The sequence below is a fragment of the Acinonyx jubatus genome, chromosome D2 (assembly GCF_027475565.1).
Source record: "Acinonyx jubatus isolate Ajub_Pintada_27869175 chromosome D2, VMU_Ajub_asm_v1.0, whole genome shotgun sequence".
In the NCBI taxonomy this organism is placed as follows: domain Eukaryota; kingdom Metazoa; phylum Chordata; class Mammalia; order Carnivora; family Felidae; genus Acinonyx; species Acinonyx jubatus.
Genome location: NC_069393.1, coordinates 52,769,287 through 52,794,626, shown reverse-complemented (window position 1 = coordinate 52,794,626; position 25,340 = coordinate 52,769,287). Strand labels below are relative to the sequence as shown.

At 41.1% G+C, this 25,340-nt stretch overlaps 1 protein-coding gene across 10 annotated transcripts in view; it reads right to left on the bottom strand.

Annotated features, from left to right (window-relative positions):
- The window catches only part of PLCE1 (phospholipase C epsilon 1), a 319,271-nt gene that overhangs the window by 127,597 nt on the left and 166,334 nt on the right, over positions 1-25,340 (bottom strand). For all 10 annotated transcript variants that reach the window (XR_008292338.1, XM_053207694.1, XM_053207698.1 and 7 more), the window contains one exon: positions 18,975-19,291. Coding sequence is in view for 9 of the 10 variants with exons in the window: in XM_053207694.1 (XP_053063669.1) it covers positions 18,975-19,291 (317 nt within the window). In the remaining variant the exon portion in view is untranslated. The remainder of the gene's footprint in view (positions 1-18,974; positions 19,292-25,340) is intronic.

Here is a 25,340-nt window from a genome sequence, read left to right as displayed (position 1 = left end):
TTTTGGAGCAGTGAACATAAAGTTGTAGTGATGGTTATATAATTCTATGAATGTACTAAAAAGCCACTGAAGTATATACTTCACTTTTTTTATTATAAATTTTTCTTTCTTCTTTTGAATTTTAATTCCAGTGTGGTTAACATACAGTGTTGTATTAATTTCAGGTGTACAATGTAATGATTCAACAGTTCCATATATTACTCAGTGCTTATCTGAACTGCATACTTTAAGGGTGTGCGTGCATGGCATACGGATTATGTCTCAATGAAACTGTTATAAAAATCATACTGAAAACAACAAACAAACAAATAAACAAAAAAGAAGTGTTTCCAGGAGTAAACAGTCAAGAAGGAGGACTGGGCATTCTGGGCTGGGCAGTCCCACCTCATTAAGCCCAAGTGGGGCCCTTTCTCCCTAAATCTCTCCTATAAAAGGCAGGCTACAGGTCCTCCCCGCCGTCTTAAAAAGTTTCCCCTCACTCTGAGCTGGGAGTGCAGTTGCTTCTCCTTTGGGGACTCTGCCCAGCTGTAACAATCAGGCTGAAGATAGACTGGATTATAAATCAACACCTTAGGGGCACCTGGCTGGCTTAGACGGTTAAGTGTCTGACTTTGGCTCAGGTCATGATCTCGCGATTCGAGGGTTCAAGCCCTGCGTCTGGCTCTGTGCTGACAGCTCAGAGTCTGAAGTCTGCTTCAGATTCTGTGTCTCCCTCTCTCTCTGACAATCCCTTGCTCTATCTCAAAAATAAACATTTAAAAAATTAAAAAAAGAAATCATCACCTCAAAGGAAGGAAGAGAACACTTCATGCTAAAATGTATAGGATATTGCAGTAGAAGAGCCCTCACCATCACTCCCACTCCATTGAACCCAAGCCCCTGAGTCCACAGCTTTGGCTGTTGACTGGCCCACTCAGTTCCTTCCTCTACCTTTCCTGCAAATAGAGGTATAGCAAGTGGGTAGTGCATATAGGATATTTTGGATTCAGTATTACATTCAACTCACCTTACACATTAAGCATCAGAGGATTATAATAACAACAGATGGCATTTCTTGATCGTAACAATCCTATCTAGAGGGAACTATTATCCTCATTTGACAGATGGGCAAAAGGAGGCTTAGAAAAATTTAGAAACTATTTAATGGGATTTAAACTTGGGAAGGCCAGACTCCAGAGCTCAAGTTCTAAGTACTGGAGATCACCTGGTCTAATCCTTTATCTTAAGGTAAGAAAATGATGTCCGAAGCTAAAGGACTTATTCAATGAGACATGGCTGGCTACAGGCAAAGCAAAGATTGCAGACTCATGATCTTATTAAAAGTTGCCTTGGTCTTCTTTAGATTCATGGTATACATATGGAAGAAGTTCCCTGAAGTCAAATCTCACATCCTTAGTCCACAGTTACCGAACTTGGGTCCCAATACCATCTCAAGCAAATGGTGTGTACTGTTTTCTTAAGGGTTTCTAAGAAAGACATTTGGAAAATCTTCAGGGAGTTGTAATGCTGGTAGAATGTCCTCCCTCCACCCCCCAGAAATCTCATTTTCCCAAGAGAAAGGGAATCACTGGGTATGGTGTTCTCTTCCTCAAACATGTCATGTCATGTCATGTCATGTCATGTCATGTCATGTCATGTCCCTCCTCTTCCTGAAAGAAAGAAAGAAAAAAAGAAAAAGCCAGCAAGCAAACCTTGGTCTTTTTTAGATTCATGGTACAGATATGGAAGATTTGCCCTGAAGTCAATCTCACATCCATGTCACCCAATTCTATTCTCAGACCCAAACTTCTGTTCCCATCACCTCTCCTTGTGTTCCTTTAACTCAGGGACTTCTTTCCTATTAGAAGGAGTTGGATTTCCCAGGTCTCAACATTTAGTCCTTAAATCACAAAATCCAAGAACTAGAAGAACCCTAGTGGAAATGGACTAGTGTACTACCCTTTCTCTTTGACTATGATTCTCACCTTGGGGAAGAGGGTGATAACGGTCTTGGCCAGGATTGGGGAGGAGAGGTAGGGGAGAGGTAGGAGAGGCCAGGTAGGGGAGAGGAGAACATGTAATGTTTTAAAAATGTATATTCAGTATTGTAAATGGTTTTATTCGTGCTATTAATTATATTTGTAGATTCCAAAAATCACATTAAATGTGGACATGAGGGATTTTTAAAATAAACACTTTGAAAGAAGACATGAGTTGAAAATGTTAGAAAACTTTAGATGCAGTTTCTCTGTTCTATGAATCCAGATATAGAGTGTGGAACCAACCCTAATATCAGTACCTCTATATGCCACCTTTGTAATCATTAAGAACCCACCTAGGTATGCTGAACTGTTCAAAATGGGGACTATATCCCCAAACTTCTTGAAAGACTGTAAGTAGTGACCCTAAAATGTTACACAATTAGAAGCAAGGAAAATTTTATCTGTTCTAAAAGTAAGTAATCCAGAATTATTAGTTTTCTAGCATCATTATCTTCATCATTAGTTATTTACTGTGTTCTTGAGTCTGGGTCAATTACTGTGGTAAACACATTCCCCCCAAATTACCTCTTTTAATTCTTATAACAGCCTGATTTGTTAGGTGGGTGCTGTTAGTACCATTTACAGAGGAGACTGAGGCATAGAATGGTTAAGAAAGTTCGCTGGGAGGGGCGCTTGGGTGGCATATTCAGTTGAGCATCCAACTTCAGCTCAGGTCATGATCTCATGGTTCCTGAGTTTGAGCCCCACATTGGGCTCGCTGCTGTCAGCACAGAGCCTACTTTGGATCCTTTGTCTCCCTCTCTCCGCACCCCCCCTGCACATTCTATCTCTCAAAAAGAAATAAACATGAAAGAAAGAAAGAAAGAAAGAAAGAAAGAAAGAAAGAAAGAAAGAAAGAGAAGGGGATGAAGAAAGAAAGGCACCTGGGTGGCTCAGTCAGTTAAGCGTCTGACTTCAGCTCAGGTCATGATCTCACAGTTCATGAGTTCAAGCCCCGCATCAGGCTCTATGCTGACAGCTCCGAGCCTGGAGCCTGCTTCATATTCTGTGTCTCCCTCTTTCTTTGCCCCTTTCCTGCTCATGTTCTCTCTCCCTCAAAAATAAACAAACATTAAAAAAATTAAAAAAAAGAAAGTTGCCTGGGTTCACACAGACAGTAAGCGGTGGAACGGGGATTCTAATTCCAGTCTCAAAGCCAATGCTCTCATCCAAGCTGCCACTTTGTGCACGAAGTGAATGATGTCCTCTGGAACTGTGCAGTGCCTCTGTAACCTCCCACAGAGTGCAACAGTAGGTCGTCCAGGCTGACAAATGTGAAAGGGGCATGTAGGAATGGATCAATGGGGGAGAAAACTGGACAGGTAGGTTGTAGGGCCCCTTGTATGTGGCTAAGATGTCTGCACTCTATATGCTTGGCAATAAGGAGCTCCTAAAGAATGAAGAGCAGACAGCTATCTCTTGGTATTGTCACAGGGACAAGGAACGAATGTGAAAACCAAATGGATGAATGCTGCCTTTGTTCACAGGTGTCACATAATTCCTCTGGGAAAAGATGCAACCCTACTATCCAAAGTAAGATTTTGGTTCTGCGTGGGTTTTTATTTGCAGAATATCCCTCATTGGCATAGATAACAGTTACTGACATTAGACTACACAATAGGTGTCTCGCCTTGTTTGGAATAAGAATGGTAACTAAGTCCCTGTGTCTGGCTTGCAATTCTGCTGGAATAACATTATGCTTCAAAACAGTGTGAGGTAAACATTTTTTATAACTGTTATGAGATGTTAATAAGGAAATCACAGTGTAAGAAGCAGTAAAAAATGTGCTTTGAAAAAAAGATAGTTTCATACCACACTTTCCATGGATTAGTCTGCTTATCTCATCCATTGGTGGGGGACCAAGCTTTTGAAAGCCTAGTAGGGAAGCCCGCTTTGTGTTTATTCTGCAGTAGAGAGAATTAGTTTCAACTCACTTGCAGAAGTGGATTTCACAGGAAGGGATTTGACAAAGTTGTTAAACTCAGTGGAGGCAAAAGAGGAAAGCTAGGCTGATTAGGTATCTGAGCACTGTCATTTTGAAATTCATTCTGGCCCCCAGAGTATAAATACACTTCAGTATTTTTGTTAGGATTGCCAGAAAATCAGCAAGTGTTCACTTTCTTTGGCCAACAAAAGCATGACTCTCTGTGCAAAAATTTTCTGCGCATTTATAAACAAGAACGTTTAGAAAATCCCCTCTTGCTGAGAGATATGACAACAGATATATTTAACTGTGCCATAAAATAAAGCAGATACTAAGAATACCAGTAGGTTCATCAAGCACAGGAAGAGTTTTTACGTCTCTCTTCTGACACAAACTTGTACATGTCTTCCTATCCCCCCAGAAACACCTTCCCTGTTCTGTGCTGACCTGATGAGCCATCAGCCAAGTCGTACCTTTGTTTTCTGTCAGACTTCTTGAAGCAAGTATTCCCAATGTATTGTCTACATTTTCTCACCACTGTCCCCTGGTTTTCCGCCCCTGCAGGCTATTGCTATGATGGTCTCCAAGTGACCCATGACCTCCCAGACAAATCTAAGGCAAAAACTTTCTCCCTCACAGAATCTCCCAGTTGAAAAGAGGTCACTGAATGATCTCAAATCTTTTGGCAAACTTGTTCTGTAAAGGACCTGATGATAAATATTTTAGGCTCTGTGAGCCATTCAGTCTTGCTGCAACTACTCAATCCTTGCCATTACAGTGCCAAAGCAGCCACAGACAATATGTAAACTAATGAGTATGGCTGGGTTCCAGTAACATTTTATTTAGGGACAATGAAATTTGAATTGCATACCATTTTCATCTAATGTTACTTCACAAAATATTATTCTTCTTTTGATTTTTAAAAATTATTTTAAAAATGTAAAAAAAAAATTCTTAGCTCATAGACTCTATAAAAACAGGCGGTGGAATGGATTTGGCCCCTAGGCCATTGTTTGATCTAGGTCAACCTTCCAACCCAAACCAAGACTTTCTTCCCAGCTTTGCAGCCAATCAGCCAGGCTCTGTGTGAAACTTCTCCAGTTATAAGAGCCTCACTACCTCAGAGGCAGTCTGCTCTACAGCTGAGATGAGGTGATGACTCAGTTCTGCCTGCTAAAGTCACAAAAAATAAGTCAACCATGTTCGTGGTAACTCTTCAAATACTGAAAAGTACCTAGAAGTCTTCCATCTTGGCAAAACACACAGCCTTCCACTGTTGCTTGTACAACAACAGTTTTATTTCCTCTCTGCTCTGGTCTGTAGAAATACTTCTGCAAATCTGGTCTCAGACTACACTTCAGGTGTGCCCAGTTTAGGGGACAGGCTAATAATGCCATGCCATTCTGTGATCTGCTCACCATTGTGGACTCTCTATAGAGCACTTCTGAGCATCCCTGACTCAGGATAATGAGATACTCATCTTTGAAATTCTTCCCCCATGCTGCCGGATTCTCATGTGATGCCCACATTCTTCTTCTCCCTGGATCCTTTTATCTGCCACAATAGTGGGTGTTACCAAAGCTTGATCCTTGGAGTCTGATCTCTCTCACACTTGACATCTTAGAAAACAGATGAAGTCTCATGGCTCAGTCATTCCTTCTACAGGGATTATTCTCAAATTGTATCTGTAGTTTCAGTCTCTTAGTACACGAGCTCCAGGTTCCCACCTCCCACAGCCTAGAGGGCATCCACTTAACGACCTTATTTTACTCTTATCCTAAAGCCTGCATGCCTCAAATCAAGTGTCTCCTCACAAGATAATGATAACAATGGTGATAAGAATAGAAATAACATTTGTTGAGCACCTACAACTGTGCTAAGCACTATCCTGAGCTAAGGATTCATTATCTTAACCTTTACAACAACCCATGAGGAAACTATTTTTAGTTCCCTTTTATAAGTAGGGAAATAGGCTTAGAGAAGCAAAGTAATTCAGCCAAATCCACTGTGCACAGAATCTGAACCCTTGTACATCTGAATCAAAGCATGTGCCCTTGACCACCACGGAGGGTCTTTGTTACTGCCCATATGATGTCACAGGTACCCTCATGTCTTCTAAACACCTGCCCAGAAAGCTTGAAGTCAGTCTTGACCCTTCCTTGCCTTCAGGCTTCCTACCAACCTAGTCGCTGTACTACTGAGTTTCTTTTGCTCAACAATCAGGAGATATTTTCCCCTTTTGCGCTCACCAGCATCCTACACCAGGCCCCTCGTCATCATCTCGTGATGGGTCTTCTTTCCTGGTATCATGCATGTTCTTGCCCAGAATATGTTTGATCAAGCTGGTTCTGTCATTTGAAAGCCCCTCCCTGCCATTCACCACTTTGCCATTCATTCATTTCACCCACCTTGGAACTGTCCAGACCTAACTGACACAGAACCCTCATCCTAGGGGGGAGGAGAGGAGGAAGGCTAGAATGTACGTTAACTGTCATGTAATTTAAATATTTCACATGTGTACTTCCTTCTCTGGCTCTTGAGGGATCTGTGGCTAAGCTGCTTTGGAAAGGCTGAGGCATTAGGACCCAGACACACCTTCTCCCTTGTATGACAGACCCACCTACCTCTCCTACATGAGAGTTTCCCAAAGCATGTTCCATAATAGGTACCAGACACTCAGTATTCAAGTATGTTTGTGAAATACTGCATTCTGGCATATTAAATGACCCAAGAAGTCCTGCAATGGAAAAAGACCCCCACCTTTGCTATCATTGTTTGCTCAACATACGGCATATGTGTTAAACCATTTTTCTACAGTTACATGCTGACATCCCCACAACTCACTTTGGGTGATGCAGCACTGGTCTTTCTTGGTTACCCCCCAAATCCCTCAAACGACTAGCATTTTATTGCCCCATTTCTTTATTCATGGTATCTCTCATGATAAATGTTTATTGTGCAACTAGATGCATTGTTCTCTATGTAAAGCAATATCACAAAGAGTTTGGGCTTTGGGGTCATAAAAGCCTGAGTTTCATCATGACTTAGCCACTTTCTAGTTACATGATATTGGGAAATTTATGTAGTCTTTCTGAATCTCAGTTTCCTTATTTTTTTTTTTAAGGCAATGATTCCCATCTATCAGGACTGTATGAAAGCTAATGTGATTAGGTATGTAAAGTGTTTGGCACAGTGCCCAGTGAAACAGTTAGCAATGGCTACATTAGTTATTAATTTCTCTATTGTCAGCACCATCTCCATCATCATCACCATCATAATCATCATCATCACCATCACCACCATCATCATCGTCATCATGACCATCATCTAAATAAATGGGAAAAAATTAGCCATCCTCAATTAGCTGTCAAATTAACCACATTTTTCTTTTCTTTTGAGAGGATAATTTGACTTGTATATCAAGGATGTGTCTTGGTTTTAGGAAGTTATTTCACAGAGTATCTCAAGTTTATACTGAGAGACAAAATAAGAAACCTCTGGTAGATGATGGCAGAATTAAGAAAATTCACATCTAAGTTAAAAACACTCTGCAAAGAGGGGAATGTGTAAGGCCAACCTAATGAGCAGTCTAATGATGTGTCATAGGGCTTCCTATTAATTCTTATTTGGTTTGACATTTTTACTAATAATTTGAATAAATACATATGAGATACATGTATCAAGCCTGAGTATGAAAAAAATTAATTAATAACCAAAAATTTTTTGACAGGCTTGAATGCCCAAAAAGATAAAACTTAGTAGAATTAAATATAAAAGATTACATGCATGCAAGAAAACAACACCCAAAACAACCTATGCACAGAGAAAAGATGAACTTGGCCATGTGCATGCTAAAAGTCTAGGGGTTTTAGTTGACCTTCAGGTGGGCTAATAATTAGACACAGCTTATAGAAAAAAAGTAATCAAATTAGCAGACATTCAGAGCAGGAGAATGACCTAATTACAAGAAGAGAGAGTCTTAGTGTTCAGAACAGACTAGGGGCCTCATTTTTAAGAGGGATATTGAAAAATGCTGTTTTGACAATATGGGGAATGTCCAGCCTCAAGAGAACCAAACAAAGGAAGATAATTTCTATTATTCTTCTGGGAACGACAGGTGGAATTTATAAGGAGGCATATTTCAGTTTGATTTAAGGAAGAATTTTAAAACAAAGTGAGCTCCATCAACATAACATGCTCATTAAAATGGACTGAACTCTGTCTTTGAAAGTTTTTAGCAAAATCTGGGTAAGAATCTGCAAGGGAGAGATTACTACATTTGGTGGATGACAGAGGTATGTAACATAACCTCTGAAACCTCATCAATAATAATGTTCAGAGTTGTGTCTGGCAAAAGCCTTCTCAACCTCCAAGGCTCTGAAGCCTTTGATCATCATCAAGGGCACTGCGTCTGGTGCCCTCTCTCTTCCACTCTCATGGCACATACCGTCCTTGTCTGTCATGTGGCATGGAATCACACTAGCTTATTGAGTATTCTGTGCTAGGTGATTTTATATACATTTTCTTGCTTAAATGTCCCAATAACCATGTGAAGATAAAATTATCCCATTTTACAGGTAAGAAATACGAAGCTAAAATCAGTTTTTGTCACTTACTTGCCCAGAGTCCTACAGTGAGTAAGTGACAGACCTGGACTCAAATCCAGACTTAGCAATAGAATCATACTCTTTCCACTAACCCATGGCACTTCTCTAAGCATGATCTCTCACATGGTAGCTAACGTCTTACACTACCCTTTTTTGGTGTATATTTGTTCAATATTTTAGGTTTTATATGCCTTGAACTAGATTGTAAATTCCTCAAACGAAAGGCCATGTCTTGCTTTTTTTGGTGTATTTCTAATAAATAGCATGTATTACAGTAAACAACTGTCAACATCAACTAGCATAATGCATTCATAAATATTTATTGAGCATCTACTATATAGCTGGCACTTTGCAAAAAAAAACCCCAGACATACAGCAATAAACATGTTTGACAAGTTTCTAAGGATAAAAGCAAACAAGTCAATGGCTTTCCTGACTTTTGAGCCGAGACAGGAGCAAGAGAAGACAGCAGCTGTGGTATGACCAGGGTAAGAAGGTCTTAGGCAGAAAGAATAGCAAATATGAAGGCCGTGTGGAGAAAACTAGCTCTGTGCGTCCAGGAACAGAATAAAGGTCAATGTGGCTAGACCAGAGTCAGAGAAAGGGGTGGCTGAGGTAAAGTTAAGGTGGAGAAGATGGGAAAAATCATGCATGGTCTTGGCATTTTGGATTTTATTTCAAATGCAAAGGGAAGGCCATTGGGGGATTTTTAGCAGGGAGTGACCCGCTCTGCTTTATGTTTATAAACGCTCACTCTGGCTGCTGGGTGGAGAACAGATTTTACAGTATTCAAGCATGAAACTAGTACTAAAGGTGAGTGCAATGGTGGCCAGTGGTGGCGGGTGAAATGTTAAGGAGTGGTCCAATCCAGGATGTATTTTTAAGCAAAGCAAATGGGACTTGCTGATAGTTTGGATGTTAAGGGTTTGGGAAAAGAACAAATCTGGAATGACTCCTAAGTTATTAGCTTGAGCACCTGGGTAGATGCTAACATGGGGAAGATAGCGTGGGCAAGACAATGGGTAGTATATGAATGGAGGAGTGAGAAGTCAATACTGTAGTTCTATTTTGGCCACATTTGAGATGCCTTTTAGACATTGTTAGAATGTAAGTTTGTGAGGGCAGGGGCTCGGTGTGTCCTGTTCTGTGCTGTCTTCCCAGTGCATGAAACAGCACCTAGTATATAAGTGTAAGTATATATAAGTATATCAATAAAATCTTGTTGAATGAAAAAAGCCAAGGGGAGGCATTGAGAAAGCAACTGGATTTATGAATGTTTAAATCTCTTGCGCAAATGTAGATTCTTGGCAAAGCATAAATACATTCCTCCTTGGCTCCTACATGTGCAGTAAAGATCTCTAAGAGAATGGTTTTTGAAAGAGCTGAATTAAATATCCTAATAGGGTCAGTTAATGCAGACCTGGAGAGAAGCTCAAAATCCTAGTCTCGAACTAAAACATGTCTGGTCTTCCTACAGTTTCAATGTCACTGAAGTGATATGTCTGATGGCAAAGAACGCTGGGCCTTGAGGTGACAGAGGGCTGCTTCTCTGAGTCATTTTTACTATTTGTGATAATAATAATAATTAACAACAACAAGAACAATATGTCTCAAATATGTCAAAATTCTTATTTGCCTATTTGTTAATTTCCATTGCATTCATTATTATTTCTATCAGTCCCAGGACTGAGGCACTGACTTGATGCCTGCTTTAAACAGAATAAAACAGGCCCCCACCAGTCAATTGGCAGTTCTCATTTTGGGTTGGTTAAATCCTAGACACATGATGGGAGCTTTAAGAAGAGTAACTTAAGAGAATACAAATATCCAGTCATAGTAACAAAAGAGTTTGGATATTTAATATTTCAAAACCAAGTTCTACACTGCAGCATGAGTACCGAAGAATGAAAAAAAATGCAGAAAGAAGAAAGGAAGGAAGGAGGGAAAGAGAAAAACAAGCAAGTAAGCCACCACATTTATTTAAGCTTTACTTTGGACAACTCTCCACTCTCTGCACTAATGGATGATCCCAAAGACAGGAATCACTGTCCCCCTGTTTGTTTTGGGATACAGCTTTGTTCTTCTCTTTGAATTCCAGTGGGACTCATGGTGTAGAGCAGTGATTCTCAACCACTGGTGACAGCTTTTGAAAAACACAGATCCCCGAGCTCACCATGTATCTATGGAGTCAGAAACTCCTGGGAGCAGGCTACAAACATGTATATATTTTAAAAATATTCTGATGCCCTTGCCTTCACTTGGCTAACCAGTGAAAAACACTGTTCATGGGAATCACATGAGACATTTGAAGAATGAGCGCAGGCATGGAAGTCCTGATTCCAAGGTGCACGGCAGCCTTCCTCCACCACTTCTCCTGTTGTCCTAAGATTGAGCACAGCTTCCCTTCTTCCTGGTCCTTTGGAAGTACACATGGACTTCAGGACTTAAAATTTTGAATTTCAAAAGCCATCTCTATTGGGGCATAGGTTTCATGCAAAATAGAAGTAGACAGTGAGAGAAAAATACAATAGAGAGGTGTGGTCAAGAGAGGGAGATAAAGAAATAAAGTAATAATTTTGTTTTGTTTTGTTTTGTTTTGTTTTGTTTTGTTTTGTTTTGGTATCCTACATTCTCAGGCACGAGAGGAAAGGAAGTTTAAAAGCCAAAGACCTGCAATCCCCCTTTTGCCTGATCCTGTAGAGATGACAACTGATCCTAATGTTCTTCTGGGACAATATTCTCAAGCACCTCGAGATGCAATTATCTTCCCCCTCTCTAGGACCGCAGCCTCTCAATTCAGAGATGCCACATTTCCAGTATCAGGAAGTGAGCCCATGCATTAAAGTCAACAAAGATGTCAAATTCATTATACATGCTGAAATCATAAAGAATATTTTGAGTCCTCCTATAAAGAAAATGGCTTTTATCAGAGTAAGAGAACCAAGTTGAGGAAAAAATGCTCCTTCAGCTTTTGATTTAATAGCACAAGATAGACGATCCAAGAACACTGGCTCTGGAAGCCAGATCATCTGGATTCAAATCCTAGCTCTAAAAACTTCAGGTCATTTAATAAGCCTCTCTGTGCCTCAGTTTTCTCATCTGTTAACTGGAGAGATCATTATAAAAGAAATGGGATCTACTATTATTGTTAGTTATCTTAGTTTTAGAGTTTTGTTTTCGTTTTTTTTTAAATATATATTTTTAAATGTTTATTTATTTTCGAGACAGAGAGAGACAAAGCATGAACGGGGGAGGGTCAGGGAGAGGGAGACATAGAATCTGAAACAGGTTCCAGGCTCTGAGCTGTCAGCACAGAGCCCGACGCGGGGCTTGAACTCACGGACCGCGAGATCATGACCTGAGCCGAAGTCGGCCGCTTAACCGACTAAGCCACCCAGGCACCCCTGTTTTTGTTTTTTTTGTAACCAACACTGAACCATTTGTGTCTTAGGTCCTCAATGCTTTACACATATCATCTCTCTGTATACTCACATAACCCATTTGAGGTAGGCACTATTATTATCTTCATCTAAAGATAGGGTAGGGATTAGGTAGTTAGCTTGAGGTTATGCACCTGGGAATGGTGGATTAGAACCCAGCGGACTGACCCTACAGTTGCACCCTGACTGATGATGTGCTGTGATGCCCCTCCTCATTCTGAGCCCTGTTATTCACTGAGAGTCACTGAGTAGAATCCTGGAGTGCTGATTTCAAGAACTGCCCAGCACAATTTGCTGCCAGTCTCCAGGAAGATTAGCCTCCTACTAATAACCTTGCTCTTAGAATACTGCCTTACACAGCTGAGTCTTTGTGGTTTAATTGCCTACTGTATTTTTTGGTTCAGAAATTTCTGGACTACAATTTCTGTTAACTCAGGAAGGTATGGTGAAATGTTCTGGAGAATGAATATAGTGTCTAATTTTGGAGGTGCCTCTGGGGAGATGTGCTTTCCCAAAGGGAAATCTGGTTTTCCACAGTGACCTGAAATTTCCCTTACCCTTAAGGGACTTTATTAGCAATCCACCCCAAGAATATTCAGATATGAGGAATAAATTTGTATAGCAGCCATAAACAGATGATTTACTTGGTTGTCTGCATAAAAGGGGGAGAGGAATCTTTGAGAGGAACTTTTTCTAACATGATTGAATATACAAACTAAAAAATAGTATTTTTTCCAAAATATTTCAAGTGAAGAATACCCTTGGGCATGAAGACACTCCCCCATCAATCCCCACCATTATCATATGTTATGCATTTTCCTTACTGTGCAGAAATGGTCTTTCTTTGGCTATGACCAAACATACTTTTAGATGTTGGGAAATGCCAAAGTGATCATCACTTATGAAGGATTCTGGCTGAAAGGACCCAGGCCGATACAACTGTACTCTGGCCAGATGGTTATTCTTGCAGTTCTTTCCCAGGAAGTTAAGCTGCACCTTGGCATTCTTTATGGAGGGATGGGCCTTTAAACTGTTGAACTGACATCTAGTGAAACCTACAAGACAGAGGGATCAAGTAACAACTGAGTGCCACTTTGGACTGCTGGCGTTTGTGTGGCTGGAGAAATAGGTTGATGATGACCAAACAGAAGGAGGTCAGGGAATGTCACCTGGGTCAAAGAGCTAAGTAGAATCCCTCCAGAGTCTTCTGGGGTCTCAGAATAACTGTGGGCTAAATCTTGGGCTCATGACCTTCCCCTGGACCACTTGGTCCAAAAGCGGAGCTCAGATAAATGTTCTTGCCAAGAACTACTTGACAAGCAAAAACTGCCCTCTCAGGCCATAGGGAAAAGTGAACCTTTTGAGCTGAAAACCAGTACCCAGTCAGAAATCAATTATCTATTACACAAAAGAGCATCTGGTGTGGGCAGTGGTGGTTATAGAGCCAAAAATTCACTCCGTTGACAGATGCTGAGGCCTAGCTGTAGATGCAGACCACGATGAGTTCTAACTACTAAGGTCATCAATGGGTGAACAATAAGACAGGAAGCAGTGGGCCATGTTGAAGAGGCATAAGGTTTGAGAACTAGTGACTCAGAAATTTGATCCCAGAATACCACCAACCCCCATGTTCCACCATAGCCCTCAGGAGTGAGGGGGGAAGAAAGGTGAAACCAAAGGGAGTAAAGATGGTCTTCAACCTTTAGTAGCTTCTCATCTCTTCTCAGCTCATGTGCTTGAGTATGTGATCTCTTTGGTGAAGTTATCTACCAAAAAATGCCTCTCTGTCTCCTCTAGAAAGGATAAATGGCTCTGGAATTTATTCTAAAAGAAATGAAAAAAACAGTAAAATCAAAAGGAATGTGGGCTACAGTAGAGGCTGGATAGGGGAAGAAAATGGGGGAAAACCCCCAGTATGATTTGAAATTGTCAAAGCAAGAGACTATGGGTGGCTAGGAAGTGAGGTTGCTCAACTTGAAAAGAGAAAGATAGAACACAGGTTTCTTGGAGATTTAGACCAAGAGTATGGCTACAGATTGTGCCCAGATCAAAAGGGTTGATGAAGACCTACCTCCCAAATCAAGCAAAGCAGGACTAAGCCTACTCCCCACTCCCACAGATCCAACTTCCACTGGCTTGAGGGCTGACCCCTTGCATCTTCTGTTTGCTTGTGAGGATAAAGAGATGACTGTCTTTAAAAAGTTACTCTGGTGTACACCAGTCTCGATGTTGGCAGGAGAAAGAGGAATAGGGTGAAACACTGCTTCCAAGTCACAATCTAAGTTTATTTTATTTTATTTTATTTTATTATTTTATTTTAATTTAATTTAATTTTATTTTATTTATTTTGAGAGAGAGAGAGATAGCATGAGTGGGGGATGGCCAGAGAAAAAGGAAGAGAGAGAATCCCAAGCAGGCTCCACACTGTCACTGCAGAACCCAACACAGGGCTTGAACTCATGAAACAGCAAGATCATGACCTGAGCCGAAACCAAGAGTATGACGCTTAACTGACTGAGCCACCCAGGCGCCCTTGTAAGTTGATTTTAAATGATTTATCTCTTGGCCTTCCTTCATGTAAGCCATTTTTCCAGTTATTTTATGATTGTACTTTGAATTGCATTTTAACCATATTTTCCTAAGAACAAATGTTATGCAACATTGCCCGAAAGGCATCAGGGATTTTCTCCCCTTTCCCCACATTACAGTTAAGTCATTGTGTAAAGTATTGTTAGAATTTGGGAAACTTCTAGCTCAGGATCATGTTCAAATGACAATCAGGAGCAAGCTGCCTCCCTAGACAATGAGCCTTGCTCATAACAACAACTGGTTGTCTTCTCATCTAGAATATCCTCCCTTCCCTGTGATGTTCCCCCTCTATCCCAGCCATCCCTCAAGGCCCAGCCCCAACCTCCATAGCTGAGCAGAGAAAGCTCCGATCACCCATCTAGACACCCCAGCTCCCACATCTGTGCCACTCACACTGCACGTACTTTCTGCCTTTTTTGGTAGTGATTTGTGCTCGTGCCTGACTACAATTTAAGACTGGTAGCTTCTGGCAGCCGCAGACTGTTACTCATTTTCCTCAGTGCTTATCCACCATGGTGTCCTGCTTCTGAGAAGTGCTGAAAATATGTTAACTGAATAATGCATAAATAAACGCATTCACTGCTCCCCTAAGTGACTAGCACTCTTGCCATGGAGCTAATATTCTCTCTTGTCTTTGAGCTTCTCCAGTGTTTCAAGCAATATATATCTTCCTTCCAAGGAGGACAGTGCATTTATTTTGTGTATCCAATTTTGACAGAACCAAAGTATGGTCTTATAATGTTGTCGATTTTTATCATATACTGTTAATTTCTCTTTTTTTACTTTATGTTTTTAAATATAATTTATTGTCAAATTGGCTTACATACAACACCCAGTGCTCCTCCCAAGTGCCCTCCTCAATGCCCATGACCCACTTTCCTATTTAAAGGAATATGTTTGCCACACTGATGAAAAAAAGAGAAGGCTATAGCACAAGAGGTGTTCAATAAGTAAGTCTTAAATGAATGAATGAATGAATGAATGAATGAGTGATAATAGGAAATCAGATAAAAATAGAAACAGAAAGAAGAGTAGAAAAAGAATAGATGCACAGGAGATTTAGAAAGGAAGTAGAAAGAGAGGATAAAGGGAAAGGAGACTCAAGAGTAATTAAATTCCCAATTAGCAATTCTGGTTTTACTATAAACTTGAACTTGGTTAGTTAATTAATTAATTTATTTATTATTTATTTATTTTAAAAGATTTTTAAAAATGTTTATTTGTTTTTGAGAGAGAGAGAGAGACCATGAGCAGGGGAGGGTGGAGAGAGAGGGAGACACAGAATCCAAAGGTGGCTCCAGGCTCTGAGCTGTCAGCACAGAGCCCGATGAGTGGCTCGAACTCACCAACTGCAAGATCATTCCCTGAGCCGAAGTTGGATGCTTAACCGACTGAGACACCCAGGAGCCCCTTGAACTTGATAATTTAACAAGTAGAGAGGAGAGCCACTGTAGCAAGAGTTATATGTCAATATATTTTATAACTGGTCATGTTGATCTGGAGCACTTACTTAAGGTTACATGTATACTGGGTGTCTCCACTGTTCTATTTCCCTTTTGAAATTAATAAATATTTTATGGAGAGATACTTTTAATTTTTAGTTATTTAGTTATTTCTTTAAGTAATCTCTACACCTAACATGGGGCTTGAACTCACGACCCAAGATTAAGAGTTAAGTGCTCTTCCTATTGAGCCAGCTGGGCACCCATTGTGAAGAGATACTTTTAGGCTAAGCCAGTATCTTGTTTCTCATCATAATTTTGCCCAGTAATATTAGCATTCATCAGTGGTTCTTGCTTGTAGCAATTTATTGCTGGGGGATCCTAATGGTGATTTCCTATTTTTCTCATCCTGCCACATTTATTAATTGATTCTTTTATAATTAAGAGCTACCGCTCCCCTCCTATTATTTTAGCTATTCATTTATTTATATCAGTATGGACTCATAAATACTTATTCTATGAATCATAACCCAATACTATCATTATTTATTTTGCTATTTAAGCTTTACTTTCTTTGTGAGTCAGGGATAATGACATCCACCTTACACAACCATGATGAGGATTAAATGGGATTTAAAATGTGAAAATGTCTAATCCAGAGCACCTAGTAAATAAATGCTAGCTCCTTTCCTCCCTTTTCTTTACAGAAGGTAAAGCCACACTACCTTGGAGGCAAGACCCTTCTAACCATGTGAAAATCTGAATTTAAGAATTCTCTTTTAATTCTCTTTCTACACTAAGGTATATAAAGCAACTAGAAGTTAGCTAGCCAGTGTTGCCTACTGGAGGTTTTTTCTCATCTGCCTGTAGTGACCATACATAGGACTGATTTTTAATCAGTATACCCATAATTTGTATGAAAATAGATGCTTGAGAATACTTGAAAACAGACTGTTCTCTTAAGTAGTTTAAGTGTTTTCCCAGAAATCTTGTTTATGTTCTGAAGTTGCTTAGCTAAACTATTTTCAGAGATAGTCCAAAGCACGCCTCAACCCAGCTGTGCTTCATATCATCACTAAATCTGAATTAGCGAAATCACTGATTCATCTTTGATTCCCAAGGTTGTGGGAGTGAATGGAAGAAACTGAAGTTTTCTTTCTCCAAAATTAATTTAAAATTAGACTTTAAAAGTTCAGGCAAAGCAAACTTCAGGTAGAATTAGAACGACAACGAAAACAACAACAGACAAGGATAAGGTCCTAAGGCCGTGAGAGTGAGTAGATTGGAAGTTTAAAGCAATACACAAAATACAGTAAAATCTACTAATAAAACACTCAATTTACTGGAACTTCCATTTTCCACCCTGTATTTATCAGTAGGGAAAATCAAGAACATCAGGAGATTTATTTTAAAAAGCGATTTAGGGGCAGTGTGGTTCACAGGCTCTCAAGTAGACTCCCAGAGTCTACTTACTTGCTTTGGGGTGGGATCAAGTGCCACCCCTCCATGTGAGCCTGGAACAGGTAGTGTAGTGGTTCACAGCCCAGGCTCTGGGGCCTGATGATATAGGTCTGGATATCACTATTGTCATCGACCACCTATGTAACTTCGGGCAAATGACTTCATGTCCTGGTGCCCCAGTGTCCCCATTGGTAATATGGGGCTAATGAGAGTATCTGTCTCCCAGGGTTGTTGGGAGGAGCAAATAAATGGTACGTGTAAAATGATGAGCATGACAATGCCAGACGGTATCAGCAATTCCTGAGGATAACAGATCTCCTTTTGAGGAATGCTGTTTGGGGCATGTCTGGACACAGAATTGCCTGGACTCAGCCTCTAACACTTTCTGCATCCACTGGGCCTTATCACGGTCACTGACATTTACCACCATCATTGGAGTCATGATCGGCAGGCTGTGGAGGCTGTGAGGTGAGCTGCCACAGTTGGAAAGGCTTTAAGTAACAAAGTCTGACTGGTCTTCTGTCCATCAGAGATATATGGGACACAGATCAGGGGCAACCTCAGCATTTTAGTAGTTTACTGGATTACTAAATTAAACTATTTGTGGAGTTAAGCCAATCAACAAACGCAGATGGAAATTTTGTGTTTTAACATTCAAAGAAAAAGAAATTAAGCCTAAAAGAAATAAAATGTAGAACAGAAAACTCTGGGTGTGGGGTTATATGGGGAAAGAAAATGTTCTGTAAGCCTAAGAGCACAGCATCCCCTGGTCCCGGCACTGGATGGAGACCTGCCTTTCCTTCCTTGGTCCAGGACCACACCATGTCAACCATTGGCTCTTTTCCACCCAGCCAGCCCCTACACCTCTCACAGTGTCTTCTGCTCAAGTATTCCAGTATTTCCAGTCTCTGGTCAAAACTGTTCTCACCAGCTCTGGGTTCTGGTAAGGTCTCAGAGGCTTTGGAGGGACTTTCTGGGGCTGAGGATTTTGATGGCATGCAGGGAACAGGAGTGGGGTGATTGATTGCCTCTCAAATCCACATTTGTCCCCATGCTCCTGACCCAGGTGTGTTGGTTTTTAAATTTCTGCATAGAAGCCCTGATAGTGGAAGAAGGGGTGGGCTAGACAGATCCATGGCCAGAGATCACACTGTCAAAGATATGTGGTTTTAAAAGCACTTGTAGGAACAATGAGGGGAATATTGGAAAATGGGCCCAGGGAGAGTATTTTGGACTGGTTGTCCAAAGGGAGAAGGCCCATGGAGTTGGTGGAGATAGGATCAGTTAGGCCAAGGGCAGGTTGGAGGGAAGTGACAGAGAGGGTGACAATGTGTTGTTGATCTCATTGCTTGGAAAGAAAGCAGCCACCATGGAAGTCACAAGACCAACAGGTAGATGAGACACCAATAACAGACAAACCTAAAAGGAGAAATACGTTTAAAAATCACTTACTAGCAATTGAATCACCACATCTCCAAGTGGCTTCTTACCTCATTAAATCTCATCACAAGATCTTCCAGGGCATTGTGTTCTCCGTTCTGGGAGTTAAGAATTGATGCTGAGATGGACGCTTTGAGGCAGGGCAGGGATGTCTGGCATTCTGGAGAGCCCAAGTCCCGGGTCAAGAAGCAAAGGTAGTCAACTGGCAAGACCCTTCGGTAAATGTTCTGCTCCTGCTCCATCAGGATGCTGGCGACTTCCTCTGGGAACTGAATGAGGGGCTGCAGATCAATCAGCTCCTTGCTGATCCCAGCTGAACTTGAAGGGAGGGCACTAGAATTGGCCATGGAGGTGCCTGGCTGACGTTCTGAAATAAAGCAATGAAAGTTGTGGTGACACCAAGGTTGATATCCTTACAACAGATGTTTACTTGAGAGCCACTAAAAATCTTACAGGTTTCTTAACCAAGTTTCTGCTTGGTGAATAGTTCTATACTATCTTGTTATGGAGACCCTTATGATAACTGTCCTGCCTGCTTGCTCTTGCCCCCTGTGGGTGGGGAAATGCTCAGTTTCCCATTTTCAGAAGTGGAATTGGTCTCACACACCATTCTCTAATCAGTTCACTGTGACACTTTGCAGAGTAGTAGGGAAGGAAAATGTACCATTTGTTTCCTCATCCACCAGTGCTAACCACCAGAGTAAAAAGAAATGAGGGTGGGTGTGGGCACAGGAATTGAGATGGAAGAGGAAAGAAGGCTGGAAGGGAAAAGGCATGTACATGTATGTATGTGTACCCTGTGTGTAAACACCCAGGAGTCCCCGGGGACTCTCTGCACACAAGGTTCAAAGCTTCAGTCTACCTGCCAACCTTCCACCCTCAAAGACTGATTCCACTGAGAACCATTTGGAGGTTTTCAGGGACAGAATCACTTGTAAAAGTAAGGGAGGAATAGGTAATAAGGAGATGTATCTACATAAATAGAACAAATAAATAATAGATTGCCTCTCAAACCCACATTTGTCCCCATGCTCCTGACACAGGTGTGCTGGTTTTTAAATTTCTGCTTAGAAGCCGTGATAATGGAAGTATCCACAAGTGGCAGTAAGAAACTGGTGAGGGAGGGAGAGCAGCCAGTGCATTAGACATAAGAACCAAATGCGTTCATAGGCTCCAAATTATTCCCTTAGCACAAATTCACTTTATTTTGACCACTCTCCCTATCTCTTTTTTTTTTTATTTTTTTAACGTTTATTTATTTTTGAGACAGAGAGAGACAGAGCATGAATGGGGGAAGGGCAGAGAGAGGGAGACACAGAATCAGAAGCAGGCTCCAGGCTCTGAGCCATTAGCCCAGAGCCCGACACGGGGCTCGAACTCACAGACCTCGAGATCGTGACCTGAGCCGAAGTCGGACGTTCAACCTACTGAGCCACCCAGGCGCCCCTCCCTATCTGTCTCTTAATTTCCTGCCTACAAGTCATTCATTCATTCATTCATTCATTCATTCATTCATTCATTCATCTACTTAACCAACCATCCATCCATCCATCCATCCACCCATGTAAAAAGCTATTCAAAAACCTATGATGAGCACTAGAACAGAATGTCCCAAGTATGATCAGTTTTGTGGCTAAGTTGGGGAAATGTCATGTATTCATGTCACAAATCCTCTTCCTGGAAACACGAGGCACACAGGTACACTGTTAAAGGCTCTAAGGGGTCTTGCAGTAAAGAAATCCATTTACATTGCTTAATCCAGTGCTTCCCCAGAGTCACATTTTACATGTCACACCTACTAAGCCACTCTGTGTAGACCAGAGCTGCTGGGAGCCCCTCAGGAAACGTTGATCTGCGTGCAGGCCAAACTGCTCCTACTCCTCATCCAGTTCACACCTTTTCCTTCCCAGAGGTCCCTTCCTGGCCAGCTCCTCTTCATGCTTCTTATAGTGGTTCATGAGGGGACCACATTTTATTTCCCCAGAATCTTTCTTACATTCCCGATTTCTTAAAACAGCCTTATTGGCCCTTTGGCAGAATAAAGCCCTTCAGATGGCATGGCATTCCTCATTGCCGGCGGTCATCTGGCTTGGACACTGGACAATGGTAAAGTTCATGAGGAGGACTTTGTCCAGGCGCCTGGGTGGCTCAGTCAGTTAAGTGACTCTGGATTTTGCCTCATGTCATGATCTCATGGTTTGTGAATTCAAGCCCTGAGTTGGGCTCTGCACTGGCAATGCAGAGCCTGCTTGTGATTCTCTCTCTGCCTCTCTCTCTGCCCCTCCCCTACTCTCTCTCTCTCTCTCAAAATAAATGAATAAAGTTGAAAAAAAAAAGTGAAAAAGGAAGGCTTCGTCAACATTCAAGCCTTAGCATCCTTGACTCTTTTTAAAATCTCTATTGTTGACAGCCTTGGAATCATCACTCCAAAGTGCTCCATCCCTGTAGTACTGAACCCTGAAGTCCTTGGCCTTGAATCTGACTGCTTTTCCCTTCTTCCCTTTCTACTAAACCTTCTTTGTCTTTGGCAGACTTCCAGTTCCCGGCCTTAGTCTGGGTGCAACCTTAGAGTTTTAACATGGCGCCCACAACACCCAAGATGCCCTCCCAAGTCACCTTGACTTTCCACCACGTACTTACTTCCCAATCCTCAATGTTTGGCAAACTCAACCATGCATAATTGGCTTCTGGGCTGCTATATGATGACAATGACATTGATGTTACTTGGTGATGGGATGCTTGCTAATTTATGTTATCTAACTTCAGCTGGGCTCTCAGGGCAGTTTCAGACTTGACATGAATTTTTAAATTTTTTTCCTAAATAACTCTGTCCTCTTTACCTCTGCAGTAGAGCTGTTCTATTCTTCTGACACTCCCAAACCCACCTGTATTTTCCTTATATTTATTTATTTCTTAAAAAAATTTTTTTTGAGTGTAGTTGACACACAATGTTACATTAGTTTCAGGTGTACAACACAGTGATTTGACAAGTTTGAATACTATGCTGTGCTCACCACAAGCGTAGCTACCACATTTGATACCTACTACATGTTTATACACTATGATAACTGCCAAGTGTCAGAGACTACTTCTGTGAATTCAAATGGCCCTATTTCTTACGTTTCTCCTCCTTCTCTGAGAAAGGTCTGTACTTCCTCCTCCCCAAGTCCCACCTAGGTTTGTGAGTAAGTTTATTCAACTTGCCTCTGTGGTTATGTCCACCATCAGTCCCTTTCTTTCCACGGATTCTTTTTTGCTTACACAAGTGTTCAGTTTCCTTTACCCTTAAAAACAAACTAATAAAACTTCCCTTCTCTCTTAAAGTCCACATCTTCTCTAGCCTTCCCTTCATTGTGTACCTTCTGGGAAGGGCACTGTACTTTCCTCTGTAAGTATGGTGACCATATCTTCTGATCCAAAAGTAGGCCATACCGTCTGCCCAAATTAATAAATCTGTAATGATGTGGGAGAGAAAGACATAAACCAGGTCTGCCCTGGGAGCTCCTAGTTCGTAGACCACCCCGTTGACAGGGCATCTCTGTTGATGGTCTGGGCTCTGCCATTCTTCTCTTGACCCATCCTGTCCCATGCAGCTCAGCCACCACCTCTGAAGCATAGGTCAGGAAAAGTTCTTGGTGATACTTGCTATTTAATTAAGTTGCTCCCCTTTTGCAAGAGTGCTCTCAGTGACAATCTAACAAAAATTGTGAGGAGAAAACTTTAAAGTTTGAACTACACTGCTCTCCACTGATCTCCTGATCCTATTTTGAATATATTCCAGTCAGAACTTTCTGTTTTGTCTTCTGTATAAAAACTGTAGTATCCAAATTATTGTTTCTCTTTGATTCTAAAAGGCAAACGGGTGACTAAGGAATACAATGATTTATTGTAGCCATTTTTATCCGTCTTTTGGACCAACCTGCCAAAAATCAACTACAGTGGAAAGTAAGGGATACCAAATTATATTTGGTTCTCTCTAAGCTCTTATTTGAAATTAATTAAAATACAGCAAGTGTCCAAATCTACATGGCCCACATGGCTTTGCTCTCCAACTTTCTGAATGCTTTAGAAAGAACTGGATTTCCTGAAAATTGAGTCAGAATGTGGCCTGATGACAAGCAGACAGCAGCTTCTGGATATTGATAATTTATGTACAGTGGAATTAGCCATATATGGGAAGTCTTCCCAGAAGTAACCAACTCTGAAACATGATTTCAAAGTATAACACTCTGTGAAAGAAAAGGAGCTCCTATATCTTGTGAAATCACTTATCTAATATGTAAGAGAAAATTTAATAAACTATACAAATGATGTAAGATAATATATTATAAATGCAATATATCTTGAGATAGGAATCACATGCTCTGATGAATAGAGTCTGCTGGCTGGTGAGAAAGAGCAATAAAGGAGACCTAAAAAAATTGAATGAAAGAAGAAAAAGACGCCTGGTCATTGTAACCCCAATAAATGCCATGGCCCCAGGTGTCTCAGTATAAACATAACATCACACTCAAAGGAAACACAAATCTGACGTTAGAATCCTAGAAACATAATGTAGACCTTTCGTGTAGGTTTCCTTAAAGCAGAAGTACTCAGGGTTTTACATCATGCCCCATGAAGACACATCCCAGAAATCTTGGGACATAATTTTCTGTCCCACAATTTCCACACTTTTAGCAGCTGTTAGAAACTTTCCACTTTTTCTCATTCTTGCTGAGCTCTCCGTATAACCTTGCCTTTCACATGCCACATGGCCCCAGCTCCCAGCTCTAAGTCATCCTCACACTACCCCCCTGCCAATCGTGTCTGCAAGATGGACAACTCTACAATGGATGAAAAACCCAGGGCTCCATGACTCTTGATGCTTCCTTATTAATTGTGGAGCAAAATTCATAAAGCCCCCTGGATGCTACAGTTCTTCTCTTGTGAAAAAAATTTTAGAAAGTTCATGGTGAATAAAATTACGTACCTAATTCACAGTCAATGTTTGCTCGTAGCTCTATGTTCTTCAGTTACTTACTATCGTAGCTCTATGTTCTTCAGTTACTTGCTATTCTATAGTAGAATAGGGCTGTATCTCTGGACACAGTCCCAACTTGGAAATATTTACCACGAGACCCAGTATCTTCAAATTCTGACTCCCTGCTCGATATTAGCTTCCTGAACTAAACATTTCATATCAATTAATTCAGGGAGTCGATAGTATTATTACGTGAAGCTCACATGAGAGGTCACATAAGAAATACGCCAGGAGCAGAGATTTGAATCAGGCTCTACGGGACTTTAGAGGTCATGTGCTGATCGCTCAGCATATGATCTCTTGGAACAACAGAATGCCATACTGACATTCTGGTTTTTAGACGCATCTAGAGTGATATTAATATAAATCAACTTCTAGTGCTTGTTCTTTGGAATGATCTGATCAAATAAACTGTTCAAACTCCAAAGGTAAGGATTTGACCTTAGAGTGCAAGTAGTTCTCCCTTTGGTCAGTCTGGAACCATCACTTCAATCACTACAACTACATTAGAATATAGCACCCAGAAACTTACAAGTGCCCTTTCCTTTCCTTCTTATAAGTTCAAAAGAATGTTCCTATGCTTTAAGCGAGTATTTTCCAAAGACTATTACAGTGATTTTTATGCAGGGCATGGTTTCTTGGTTAATAATTTAGAGACATATTGGGTTAAACAAAGTTAAACAAGATTCCTTCCCCCACACCACCACTATTTTAACTGCAGTACTTCACAGAGCCTTTAATAATTCCCACAAGGGGACAATACTATCATAGGACGCAGTAGCTTTCCTCAAGCTTGATGTCTATATATCATTTACGTGGGAATTACAGTCCCTTCAGAACTTGCCACACTCAGTGATTCTTAATGGGAGAACAGGGCTTAAGGTGTTCGTGAGGTTAGGTAGTGTCCAGGGAAGTTTAGTCTGCTTTGTTGCTGGGACTCTATGAAGAAACCATGTGGGTAGTGGGAGGATCAAAACACATACATAAAAATATATCATCCTAGACTTTGGGGTCTCCAGTTGGATATAAGCAATCAGCCTGCCTCGAGAGAGGGAAATCTGGGCCATGTCTTCCCTTAAGGGATGCTGTTCTGAGAGGCATCCACCCTGCCATCCCCAGAGTCCTCTCGTTTCTTGCTTCCTTTCTGGTAATCAGAAAGTCTCTGATTTTGATTATAAGCTGCTATTCCCGGGGGCTGTCTACAAATTGTACAGTCCAGAAAAACACAGAAAAGCCTCTAAACTTGATGAGCATTTTTTCTGGACAATTGTTCCCCCAGTGCTCTGGGGTATAGTGTCATTGGGGAACTCCCTCCCCCAGAAACCTACCCCCTGCCCCAGGGTTCGTACTTGCCTGGGAAAGTACTTCTGTGGGCTTGGACTTGAGCTCAGCAAAA